Source organism: Pelobates fuscus, chromosome 3 (assembly GCF_036172605.1).
Source record: "Pelobates fuscus isolate aPelFus1 chromosome 3, aPelFus1.pri, whole genome shotgun sequence".
NCBI lineage: Eukaryota > Metazoa > Chordata > Amphibia > Anura > Pelobatidae > Pelobates > Pelobates fuscus.
Genome location: NC_086319.1, coordinates 201121674 through 201135354, shown reverse-complemented (window position 1 = coordinate 201135354; position 13681 = coordinate 201121674). Strand labels below are relative to the sequence as shown.

Here is a 13681-nt window from a genome sequence, read left to right as displayed (position 1 = left end):
CTTTTTGTGCGTCGCTATTTTAATGAGGTGGCCGCGAATCACTGCCTTGTGGGCGGCCCACACCGTCGCAATTGGGACGTCTGGTGTCAAGTTGTCTGTGAAGTATGTATTTATTTGTTGTTTAACGTCGTCTACGACTTGTTGATCTTTTAGGAGGGACGTGTTAAGTTTCCATGTCCATGGAGTGGGGCCGCAAAGGCCTTCCAGGTATATGGCAATATCGGCATGGTCCGACCATGCTATGGACCCTATCTCTGTTTTTTGGGTTTTAGTGAAGCCGGTGTGGTTGGTTAGGAATAGGTCGATGCGGGAGTAAGTATCGTGGGGAGGTGAATAGTACGTGTAGTCCTTATGACCGGGGTGTTGTGCTCTCCACGCGTCTATGAGTTTTGTATTCTGAATAAAGTGGTGTAGATGTTTGTCTTGTGCGCCCAAGCCGTGGGATCTCATCAGTCCCGGGCGTGTGCTTCGGTCAATGGCTGGTGCCGGGGTGGCGTTTAAGTCGCCCCCTAGGATTAGGATTCCCGTTGGCAATGACAAGACCGTGTCTGACATATTATTCCAAAATTGTAATGAAGGGCTGTTGGGAGCGTAGACATTAATCAAGTGTATAGGCTGTGCGTGTATGTGTCCAGTTGCAATGACGAACCTACCCCCTGGGTCTGTTATTGTATGTGTGAGCTGTATTGGGCACCTCTTGTGGACTAGGATTGCCACTCCATTACGTTTTTGAAAGGCTCGTGCTTCTGCGGCTACGTGGTATATATGATCCCGGAGTGAGACCCGGGTGGCTCTGGGTAAGTGTGTCTCTTGGATGAATGCGATGTCTGGGCTTAGCCTTTTTAGTTCCCTGAATAGTGTACGTCTCTTGCGAGGCGCGTTGAGGCCCTTAACATTAAGGGAGGATATCTTCATGGTCATGATAGTGGTGTGTGGTGGTCTCTGATGAGGTGTTGGCGTTAGGCAAGGGTCTCGGGCGAGATCTGTTCCCACCCCTGCTCCTCAAGCCTGACATGTCAGTGACACAGTTGTTCGGTATAATGTAGTTAGATCGGTTGTCGCCCAGGATGCTGGATGGGCGGGGTTGGGGTGTATAACGTAGGTAGGTGAACTTGGGTGGATAGGAAGGGGAGAGGAGGAGGTGGTGGGGAGTGTGGAAGGCGGTTCGTCTGGTCTTATTCCTTGCCAGACTGTGGGGGGGTATTTGGACCCTAATCTCCGGCCGTTTTCCTGCCGTCCGGGGGGTTAGGGACATGAACCACGTCACTAGGAGTATCCCCTTTACAGTCTGTTGCTAGATTGGTTGCAAGAGAAATGCGGCTACCAACCGTTGTTGTTGAGGTCGGGTTTGTAGCAATGTGCCGCTTGGAAGTAGTTGTTCACGAATCTTGGGAAGGGGGGGGGGGGTCATCGTTAAATTGGAAGTGTACGTTTTTTCTAGGGGGGGTTATTTCTCTGTTTTTGATAGTTATATATATATATACATACATACACATATACATACATACATATATATATACACACACACATACATACATACATATACAAAACTATTTTTTATTATATATTTTTTTTTTTTTTGTCTGCATTTTCCTTGTGAGCTGGGTCGTGGAGATTGTGCGTACTGACAGGGTGGATACATGTGGATCCCATTACGGGGCAAAGTGATGTTAACCGGACCAACTGCTAGTAGATCACGTTAAAACGTGAGCAGTGGACTGCATGATGCAATCAGTAGTGCCGTTTGTTAGTTTCACACATTCAATTACACAGTGCATCTTAGATGAAACAATACATTTATGCATTCTCTAATATTGCGGAGTTGTCTGGGTAGCGTTGCAATTGAAAAAAGTCGGGTCTCCTGGTCATCTGCCTCGCTGCGCTCGGACACGTAATCTAGTAAATTGAGCGTGTCCCCAGTGTCTATGTAGCTGTGTGGACCACTAGGTTTTTCGTATTTATTGTATTTTTTTAATTACATATGTGTATGTATTCATTTTTAGTGAGCAGTGGCCTACATGATGCAGTTAGTAGCGTCGTTTGTCGGTTTACATATTCAATTATACATTACATAGTAGAAGAATACAATACATTGGAGCATTCTCTAAAATTGTGGGGTTGTCTGGGTAGCGTCAGTATTGGATAAGAAAAAGTCAAATCTCTTGGTCATCTGCCTCGCTGTGCTCTGACCCAGTGTCTAGTAATTTGATTGCGTCTTCAGTGTCAAAGTTGCTGTGTGGACCCCAAGGTCCTTTCATATTTTTGTCATTGTATTTGTGTATTTATTTATAGTGAGCGGTGGTATGCATGATGCAAATTGTAGTGTCGTTTTTAAGTTTACGTCTTCAATCAAGAATGTTTTTTTTTTTTTTTTTTTTTTTCTTTCTTCCTTTGTGTTTTTTTTTGTGTTGTTGTTTACTTTTCATTTATTTATTTATTTATTTATTTTTTTTTTTTCCTTTTGTGTTTTTTGGGTATGAGCTACGTCAAGTAAAAATAAAAGAAGCTGTGTCAAAGTAGAATGGCAGTATATCAGGTCTGATCAAGAGTCTGCTCACACGGAGCAGTGTCTGCGTTAATAGGAGCGCTTGTGTCTGATGCACTGTGTGAGTCTAGCGGTCATGGCTAAGTGTGCTATCTGTCGTGTCTGGTGCCAGGAATACAAATAATATAATACATTACAGGTCCGTTGAAAGGCAATTTGACCGGTCCTGGGGGATGGAAGTAGCACGTGAAACCATCGATGGGGTAGCATGGAACTGATGGAGGCTGCTACACCGCTGTGGTGATCATAGGTCAGCCCCTAGCTCTCATCCCACTGGAGGGGTACTCCTTAGGCCTGTCGTGGTGGTCCTGTGGCAAGAAGGAGCTTTGGGGTTCTTCTGCAGTAAAAGTCCAGGAGCGCAGGTGTGATGGGTAGTCGAGGTGTCAGGAGCTAGTGTTCATCAGATCTTCTCCGTCTTTCGTCGCCGACGTGTGTAGAGTGCAGATGTGGGTGCTCCGGTGGCTCATCGAGGATTCGTGGCAGACTCAGCTTGTAAGAGGGCTGAGAAGGGTGTGGGTGTGAGTCCAGATTGCCGGGTGGTGGGGTTGTGGTAGGGCTAGATTGTAGGTGTTCGGACAAGGAAGGCCTATTCTGCTGCTGCGTACCAGTCTCGTGGTAGTGCTTGTAGGGTTGGGAGCGCGGAGGTGGGTAGAGTGAGGTTATTAGGCGGTGTAATGCCCAGATTCCGTAGAAAGGGGGTTGGATTTGCCCCTGGAAGGAGGACGTGGGGTCTGCCTTGTTTGAAAACTTGCAGTTTAAAGGGGTGACCCCAGGCATACCTCACTGCATTAGCCCTCAGCAGATCTGTGACCGGCCGCCAGTCTCTCCGGCGTTGGAGGGTGAGCGGGGCCAGATCCTGATACAGTGCAAGATCAGTGTTGTCATACTTCACCGGGATCTCCCGGGCCCGTCTCAGCACCGCCTCCTTCGTTTGAAAGTGGAGGAAGCGCACTATGACATCCCTGGGCCTCGCGTTTTCCTCCCTTCGGGCGCGTAGGGCCCTATGCGCTCTGTCGATGTGCCAGCGATCGTCCGGAATATCTGGCAAGAGAGGCCGGAGGATGGAGAGGACAGTGGCAGAGAGTGGGCCCTCGTCTGCTTGTTCGGGCAGGCCACGTATGCGCAGGTTGTTACGGCGCGAGCGGTTTGCTAGGTCCTCTAGTGCTGCCTCCGAAGCCTCCAGCCTTGTTGTGAGGCTGTTGATGTGCTCAGTGGCTGTGTTATGGGCCGCTACAGTAGACTCGACCCGTTGTTCCAGTTCAGCAGTCCGGGCCCCCAGAGTGTGTATCTCGGCCATTACAGCTTTGGAACTTCGTTCAATTTCTCGGGCTAAGAAGTTCTTCATTGCTGCCATCTCAGCTATAATGTGGGCTGTCTCCGATGTAGGCGAGTGCTGCAGCCGGTCGGGCTCGCCATCCGTTGGTGAGGCTGAGGCCCTCGGGCTGGTCTGGCCGCCATCTTGGCGGGCTTGCCGCGAGGCCGCAAAGAGATCCATCACTGTGGCTGTCCCGTCTGTCTGCTTTTTAGTCTGTTTTCGCGGCGTGCGCCTATCCATGGTGGTATGTAAGCAGGGTGGGTATGGTGGTGGGCACAGATTCGTGGTTTTTACGCCGTTGTTAGCTTTCTGTATCGGGGTTAGTGAGGAGCGCTAGACAGACACGTCCAGCTTGGTTCCCGGTCAAGCCACGCCCCCCCTTCTTTTGTTTTTAATCTAACTAATCCTTGTTTTACTTTTCTTTTCTCATTTATGTATCTAAAAAAAGTTTTGTCCCCCTTTTTTACTGACTGTGCTATTTTCTCTTCTGTGTGTGATTTGGAAGCTCTTATAACTTGCTTAGCCTCTTTCTGCCTAATCTTATAGGTCGTTCTGTCTTTCTCACTCTGGGTTTTTTTATAATTACTAAATGCTAACTTTTTGTTTTTTACTATTTTGGCCACATCTGCGGAGTACCACAGTGGTTTCTTGAATTTTTTGCTTTTACTGACAAGCCTAATGCAATTTTCTGTTGCCTTCAGTAGTGCAGCTTTTAAATAATCCCATTTATTTTGGACTCCATTTAAATTGCTCCAGTCTGATAATGACTCCTTTACACATATTCTAATTTTAGAAAAGTCTGTTTTTCTAAAGTCTAAAACTTTTGTTTTTGTGTGGTGTGACTCAGTCACTGTTCTTATATTAAACCACACTGACTGATGATCACTGGATCCTAAACTTTCACCTACAGTAATATCTGATACCAAATCTCCATTTGTTAACACTAAATCTAGTATGGCCTCTTTACGAGTTGGCTCCTCAACGACTTGTTTTAGAGACAGTCCCAGTAGGGAGTTTAGAATATGTGTGCTTCTGGCACAAGTAGCTATTTTTGTTTTCCAATTCACATCAGGAAGATTAAAGTCACCCATGGTGATAACTTCCCCCTTCATTGTCGTTTTAGCTATTTCTTCAACTAGTAGATTATCTAACTCTTCAATTTGTCCTGGGGGCCTATAAATCACACCTACACGAACTACTGTGTGATTACCAAATTCTAACGTAACCCAAATGGACTCTATGTTCGTCTCACTAACCTTTATTAGGCTAGATTTTATGCTATCCTTCACATACAGGGCCACCCCTCCCCCTTTCTTGCCTTCCCTGTCTTTTCTATATAAAGAGTACCCTGGTATTGCTATGTCCCAGTCATTTTTTTCATTATACCATGTCTCAGTAACAGCGACTAAATCTACACTATCAGTTGCCATTATTGCCACAAGTTCATGGATCTTATTCCCTAAACTGCGAGCATTTGTAGACATGACTCTAAGCTTATCATTTTTTAACACACTTGCTACAGGCACCTTCTGTCCTTGTTTTGGGGGACAATTGGATTGATGTTTTATCACCCTTTTGCCCCCCCATCCTAGTTTAAATACATACAATGCTGTATTCCCAATACTAGAGTGTCCTTCTGAACACCCAGCAGCCCTTTCTCAATGCTAAGGTCCTTTAATGTCCACTAGCAGAGGACATTAGCATTGAGAAAGGGCTGAAATGTTTGCTGTTTGAATTTTGTCCTCAAATAAACTGCGGTAGCAGCTGGGTGTGCACACTTATACTGGATGCGCAAGACTCTAGTTTGTTTATTGTTTGAATTTTGAGGAGAGGGAGCACCACATCCTCTTTAAATGTCAACTGTGGACACAAGTAGATAATAAATATGCAAAATAATTTTGAATGTACCTGGAGGCAAATGCAGCTTATACAGAAACTTCAGTTTTTCCGTCATATCTCCATGATACATCCCACCTGCATTAAGAATAAACAAATAGAATCTGATGTAAAAATAGCATATCCAATAACACAAGATGTTTTGCTCTTGCTTCATCAATGGTCAGAATTTTAGAGTCACACAATTCTATACAGATACACAAAACAAAAAAATAAAATAAATAAATCGAGGGTCTTAATTCAAATTAATGCTGTTCTTACTAGTTTATCAGCTTTAAACTACCGGTACTTGAAATTGCTTTACCACGGACAACTGACTCTGTTTAGGATATTGTATTCACATGTAGAACATTTATTTCTGAACGTTATCTCTAAGCATCTTGGTGGCTGTGTGAAAAGGTGTCTGCAAGAAATAGTGAAATAGAAATGGTGTATAGGCACGTCCACTTTTGGTCCCTGTTAAATCAACAAAAAGGGCAATTTCAGGGGGGAGGGGTGCGCTTGCTTCTCTTGTCCTACACTGTGGATGCCAACAGCTGTGAGTTATGTTCTCCAGGTGTTCCTTTCACACAGTATTTATATACTTCTTAGTATATTGTTTGAAAACAAAAGATTTCTTTAATTTAGAAGATTGCCCTGAACAACATTAACCCCTTAAGGACAGACGACGGATATATTCCGTCATGATTCCCTTTTATTCCAGAAGTTGTGTCATTAAGGGGTTAAAAACGATTCACACTCTCACTTTCACACTCTCTGGGTCATTGTTTCCAGTAGATATGTTCACCTGTTATTACATCATTAATGCATTACTTACATAAAACATATAAGGCACTCTATAAAACATTCCAAAACATACCAAGCCCTGTCACAAATTCCTTGAAATTTATTAGAGAGTCCTTGTTACTGTCCAGCATTCGGAATATTCGGGCAGCAACAGTGTTGGAGTGTTGGCCAAAAGACCAAGGTGAGAGTTGATTAAATAGCTCCAGAAACTGTTCCACATCAATACGGTATTGCTCCAGATAAGGCAGGCTGGGGTCGTGTCGACTGCTGGATGTGCGGTTAGCTCCCCAATAGCAGCTCATTAGATGCTGTGTCTGCAGAGATGAAAAAAAAAAATTATAAATATTTTCAATTTGTGAATATATGTTATTGTGTTTTTTTTTGGTTTTTTTTTTAACAAAATAACAAAACATGCAATTTTGACTGGGAATTGTGGTCGTCCTCAAACCATAGACAAGTATTAAAAGTAACAAAATAAGTTGACACGTGCAAACAACCGTACAGGTCACAAATAAACCGTGTTACAACATTTTGTGATACACTGTTAGCAATAAAAAAATCTGTTATATTTATCACAATGCTGTAAAGAATTTTTTTTTTCCCTCAGAAGCCCTCGTGTGTGCAGATTTTTTCTTAAATCTTTGCTACAGTTTTTAATTCTCTAAATTGCAGGGAATTGAAATTAATATGTCAACAAATAGGCTAACCTTTTCTTTAGTCCACACTTGGCTTATAGAGCTTCAATTTTTTATTCAGATTTCAATTCACTACTACTTAAAGGACCACTATAGGCACCCAGACCACTTCAGCTTAATGAAGTGGTCTGGGTGCCAGGTCCATCTAGGGTTAATCCTGCCTGCTGTAAACATAGCAGTTTCAGAGAAACTGCTATGTTTACATATGGGTTAATCCAGCCTCTAGTGGCTGTCTCATTGACAGCCGCTAGAGGCGCTTCCGCGCTTCTCACTGTGATTTTCACAGTGAGAAGACGCCAGCGTCCATAGGAAAGCATTGAAAATGCTTTCCTATGAACTGACTGAATGCACGCGCAGCTCTTGCCGCGCATGCGCATTCAGCCGATGACGTCCGAAGGAGGAGGAGATTTTAACCCCTTCCTACCCCTTCAGCCCAGCAGGGGGGGGGGGGGACCTATTAATACTATAGTGCCAGGAAAACAAGTTTGTTTTCCTGGCACTATAGTGGTCCTTTAACCCCTTAAGGACCAAACTTCTGGAATAAAAGGGAATCATGACATGTAACACATGTCATGTGTCCTTAAGGGGTTAAAGGTACACTATAGTCACCAAAACAAATTTAGCTTAATGTAGCAGTTTTGGTGTGTAGATCATGCCTCTGTCTTCTCACTGCTCAATTCTTAGTCCTTTCTGAGTAAAATCACGTTGTTTATGTAGCCCCTAGTCACACCTCCCTGCAATTATGTTTAATTTAGAATTTCTTATTTCCGTCTCTGTTAACCGCTTGCTAGACCCTGCAGGAGCCTCCGGTTTGTGATTAAAATTCAATTTAAAGAGCAGGAGATAAAAACTTTACATCTGATTGAAAGTTAAACCATTTTTTTTCATGCAGGCAGGCTGTGAGTCACAGTCAGGGGAGGTGTGACCAGAGCTGCATGAACAGAAACAAAATAATAATTGAGCAGTGACGCATAATCTACACAATAGCTTAATTAAGCTAAAGTGTTCCTTTGAGTAAATATACCTGTAGCTTGCTGAATTGATTATGGCACTAGTTTCCCAAGGAGGCTGCAGGAGCCATCCTCTAGTTTTGTGTGAAATTTTTCAGAGTACCGTATATACTCGAGTATAAGCTGACCCGAATATAAGCCGAGGCCCCTAATTTTACCCCCAAAAAATGGGAAAACTTATTGACTTGAGTATAAGACTAAGGTGGGAAATGCAGCAGCTACTGGTAAATTTCTAAATAAAATTAGATCCTAAAAAAAATTATATTAATTGAATATTTATTTACAGTGTGTGTATATAATGAATGCAGTGTGTGTCCTATAGTCTGTAAGCTCGTTTGAGCAGGGTCCTCTTCAACCTATTGTTCCTGTAAGTTTTCTTGTAATTGTCCTATTTATTGTTACATTCCCCCCCCCCCCCCCTCTCAAAATATTGTAAAGCGCTACGGAATCTGTTGGCGCTATATAAATGGCAATAATAATAATAATAATATGAGTGCAGTGTGTGTGTATGAGTGCAGTGTGTGTGTGTATGAGTGCAGTGTGTGTGTGTATGAGTGCAGTGTGTGTGTGTGTGTGTATGAGTGCAGTGTGTGTGTGTGTGTATGAGTGCAGTGTGTGTGTGTGTGTATGAGTGCAGTGTGTGTGTGTGTATGAATGCAGTGTGTGTGTGATGCAGTGTGTGTTTGTGTGTGTTGCAGAGCCTTGGTGGGGGGGTGGGCATTTTTATTATTTTTTAATTATTATAATTGTAATATTTTTTTGTTATATTAAATCTTTTTTTTTATTATTATTTTTTTATTAATATTATATATTTTTTTTTTGTTCATCCCCCCTCCCTGCTTGATCATAGCAGGGAGGGGGGCTCTCCCTCCCTGGTGGTCCAGTGGCATTGGCAGTTCAGTGGAGGGGGGCTGGCAGGAAGCACTTACCTCTCCTGCAGCTCCTGTCAGCTCCCTCCTCCTCCGCGCCGGTCCGGTCAGCTCCCCTGTCAGCTCACAGTGTAAGTCTCGCGAGAGCCGCACTATGACCCCTGCGGCTCTCGCAAGACTTATACTGAGAGCTGACAGAGGTGCTGACTGGACCGGCGTGGAGTAGGAGGGAGCTGACAGGAGCTGCAGGAGAGGTAAGAGCTCTCTGCCAGCCCCTTGTCTGTATTATGGCAATGAAAATTGCCATAATACAGACAGTGACTCGAGTATAAGACGAGTTGGGGTTTTTCAGCACAAAAAATGTGCTGAAAAACTCGTCTTATACTCGAGTATATACGGTATATCAATTCTATCCACATATGGAGAACAGTGACACTCATAACTGGCAATAAAAAAAAGTGGGGACAGGTCACAGGTGCCACTAAAGCTCCGAGGTTTTGTCAAACTGCTTGAAAACGGTTTGACACAGAACCAGGATCTAGTAGTTATGGTGCTTACAGATCCCTTTATACATACATTTGTTCTGTCCTTTCCTGGTTAACACTCCCAGAAATACAGGCATTAAATGCATTCTTACAGATAAATAAATTAGATTTGAGTATCTATTTTTTTTTTTTTTAACCAGATCATCAATAAAAGAACAAACTGGCTTTTATGAAACTATGAAGATACAATGCACCATACACTATACCAACCTTGAACAACACATACAAATCTTCCAGTTCTTCCATGGAAAAGCCAAGGTCAGTGGAGATGGATCTCACCTATAAACAAAAACAAAAAAAGATCAACCCTTAAAATAAGCTAACTAATGTATCTACAATGACTTAGTAGGACATACACACACATTGCCTCCAGTGGGCTATCTACGAACAAAGTATCCAAAAAAGGAATAAACTTTATTGCAAAGGTAAAAAGATACAGCTGAACAAAAATGCCTAACTGGGGAATAGTGCACAATTACCTCTAAGTATGTGGGTCAGCTACCCCTGGGTAAAATCAGGACAATGCATGTCCTACGTACTGATAAGTCAAAGCCTCCAAATGATGCTACTGACTAAATATGAAAACAAAACCACAGTGGGGTTATTCGCTAAACAGAGCATTGGATATACATCAGTTTTATTTTTATTCCAATATACTTTAACAGTTTGGAATAAATTCCTTTCCCTGGTTTTGGGATCCCTTCCTTTCCACATATTGCATTATTTATAGGGTTCAAGCCCAGGGTGAGTGTGGTACCACCCACACTGACCACTCTGTTCCAAGTCCAAGTTTATCTTGGACTATGACAGTTCTCCTCTAGTTGAACCCTTAAAATAATACTGGGAGGCAATTATCTAGGATCACTTACTCCAAGTGATTATGGATCTATAATGTAGGATAGCAGCAACAGCATATATATATCTGAACAGTCCAGTTCCTGCTGGAACCTAGGAAAGCCACCCACACAACCAGACATACACACTCAGCTGCAGAAGAAGCCTACCCCACACGCATATACTACAAACCGTCCACATGCAAACACACATACAAAGCCTCCATAAACACAACACTATTGACAACCCACATACATGCACACAATCCCACAGACAGCCTGTTACACACAATACCACAATCAGTCCCACACATACACACAATACAGCATATCACCCACACACAATACCACAAAGAGTTCCCCTCACACAGTCCAAGTTAACACCCATAACATGTAACACAGCCCACATACATAATTAACACACATAATACCACAAACTGCTTATGCACACCCAATATAACATAGCCCATATACGCACAGAGAGATACTTAAAGGTCTTGTTTTGGCAATTTGTTCCTAAAAGGTTGCCTACTATGGTTACTGCACACATTTTTACAAGCACCTTGATTACTGTATATAGATCTCCTAAATTCAAAACTGAGAGGTTCACTTTAAGCTCATTTCTGTGTTCTCTTACCACACTCCTCTTTGCTGTATCCTCCAGAGACTGGATCACTTTAAGCCTTTGTTTAAACCGCATCTGTTCAATGGCATCTGCTCGCATGTCCACAAACTTCTACACAGACAAGATGATTTACTGGATTAGAATTGTGCCTTTCTTACTCCTTGGTGTATTATCCGTCATCTTAGTGATTAAGCGTGTCATATTATTTTGTGGTAAAATCACCACTAAGCACACATCTTTGTTATATTAAAATAAGTACCATGACATATTACCTCATATGATGCCTTGATGAGATCAAATATGTCAACCTCCACGGGAGGGTCATCTCCACTAGTAAGTAGAGCATGCAAGTGAGGGATTGGAGGAGACACACTCTGCTTGTTCACTACGTTGTCCAAGTACCTTACAAGAGAAAAGTCTGTGTTAGTTAGAGTGTGTATTTATATAACACATGCTACAAATATATGAACATTGAAGATGCATTATTTTGTCCAATAAAAAAAGTGTCCCTCCATACTGCAATAGTCCTGTTATTTTGTCATCTTACTAAAATTGCTGGGTGTCAAAAAGATTGTGGTGAAACAAAACACATTAAAGCTCCCCATAGTGCAAATAGAAATATTATTGTTATGCATCCCTTGGCCACAGAAACTCAAGAAATCATGTTTCCACAACTTTCTCAGAGTTCCCAGCTTGATATGCAAATTAACACCACAAGCAAGACTCACTCTGCATTTCTGCAGACACCTTTAATAATGGATGCCATTTTTAACATAGCTTTTTTTAAAACCAAAGCATGGGTTGTGATCCAAAAGAACCAGTTGCCAGAAATCAGCCATTGACTGTATCTTTTGGGTCTCGTCAACATGATATTAGTTCTGGTCTGAAAGCTGAAATCTCACTGTGCTCATTTGCACAACTGGACACCAGAGCAACATGGTATTGGTTCTGGTCTGAAAGTTGAAGTCTCACTGTGCTAATTTGCATATCAAACTGGACACCTAGCTATAGGCTCTCATAGAGAATGTATTTAGAACAGCATATATTGCCCAGTATGTATTGCTTTGTGAAAACATTATGCCCAATGGAGACCTTTCCAACGTCCAACTTAAATAATGCCAGTGATGCAAAACAGTATTTTTTTTTTTATTATATATATATATATATATATATATATATATTTGTAGTCGGGGACATAAGCCGTATAGAAAGATAAGTACATAAGCATATAACAGTCGGTTGTGGTGTGCCGGAAACGGCGTATGGGGTAGGCCTGTAATAAAAGAGAGCAAAAAGGTTGGTGTAACCAAATAACTTATTGAACATGAGTTACATTGCTAGACCTTTAAATGTCAATCTTAATTCTTGTTCTGGTTGTGGAATGTAAGTGGCGTATGCAGTAGATTTCCACTGCCCTAGTCTTTTAATTATGAGTCGGGACGTTGTGGCTTGAAGCCGCAGAAGCGGCTCCAATTCTACATGAGTGTCCTGAAAATCCTGTGGGGTCAAGACCGAGTCTGATGAACAAAGTTCTGATGTAGTGTATGAATTTCTTGTGGTTAAGGGGTTACCATGTAATGAAAGTAGTGGAGTATTAGGAACGAGACCTGCCGGGGTAGCAAGATATGCGTCAAATAATGTGACAGGGCACCTTTTATTACTGGTGGGATAATAGCAGACTTTGGTAGGTGGACCTAGCTGATTGTTAAGGTGGCAAAAGGAGATAAATGCAATAATAGAGTCTAGTGAATGAGTGTCGCTTATCTGATAGTCTGTCGTGAATTTGGTATATAGGGTAAATGCTCGATTGTATGCACAGGATGTGTTAGTAGAGAGGGCTGTACCAGCTAGGTATCTGCCGTGTGACAGAGGGGGTACTGATCGGTCTGGTGTTGGCTGTAGGATGGATCCTGAAGAAGATCATGTTAGCCTTCGTATTAGTTTCATGATAGTGAGTGAGGAAGTTCTTCCCTTGTTTATGATGTCACAGGCTGCTTTGTTATCGGAGAAGCATTTTATTGCTTTCCCCTGCCATAGGTGCCCCCATACTCTGGAGGCTGCAACTATCGTATAGATTGTGAATAGGGCAGATGTAGTGTTGAATGCAGGGAAACCAAGGGTCTCTACTGGCCAGGAATCTCTAAACCAGTCATTACCAAAGATGGGTGCAAACCCTGTGTGAGCTGCGGCATCGGTCCATATGACTGGGGAGGAATCTGATAGGGGTATAAGGAACATGGCTTTCCCATTCCAATGAGATAGGAACCGCAGCCACATGTGTAGATCTGCCATAGCGTGAGCATCTAGTGATGAGGAGCTGGTGTCGGTATTGAGCAGAGGGAGAAGCACAATAATCCAGAGATTAATGCCCGGCCTTGTGGAATAATTTTCATGGCGAAGTTCAACGTGCCCAGTAAGGATTGTAGGTCTGACCTGGTACACGTGTTCCTGGCCAGAAAATATCCAACAACTCTTATTTGCTGCGCCTTCTCCCCTGGTAACTAGCCTGTAAAGTGACAGTGTCTAGGTGAATACCCAGAAGGGTAAGATATGGTAGTCGGG

General features: G+C 42.7%; 1 protein-coding gene across 3 annotated transcripts in view; it reads right to left on the bottom strand.

The window, feature by feature from the left end:
- Positions 1–13681, bottom strand: part of TBC1D9B (TBC1 domain family member 9B) — a 92380-nt gene that overhangs the window by 20071 nt on the left and 58628 nt on the right. For all 3 annotated transcript variants that reach the window (XM_063447903.1, XM_063447904.1, XM_063447905.1), the window contains exons 13-17: positions 11392–11521; positions 11132–11230; positions 9872–9940; positions 6616–6856; positions 5769–5834 (exon numbers count right to left, since the gene is read on the bottom strand). In XM_063447903.1, the coding sequence (XP_063303973.1) occupies positions 5769–5834; positions 6616–6856; positions 9872–9940; positions 11132–11230; positions 11392–11521 (605 nt within the window). The remainder of the gene's footprint in view (positions 1–5768; positions 5835–6615; positions 6857–9871; positions 9941–11131; positions 11231–11391; positions 11522–13681) is intronic.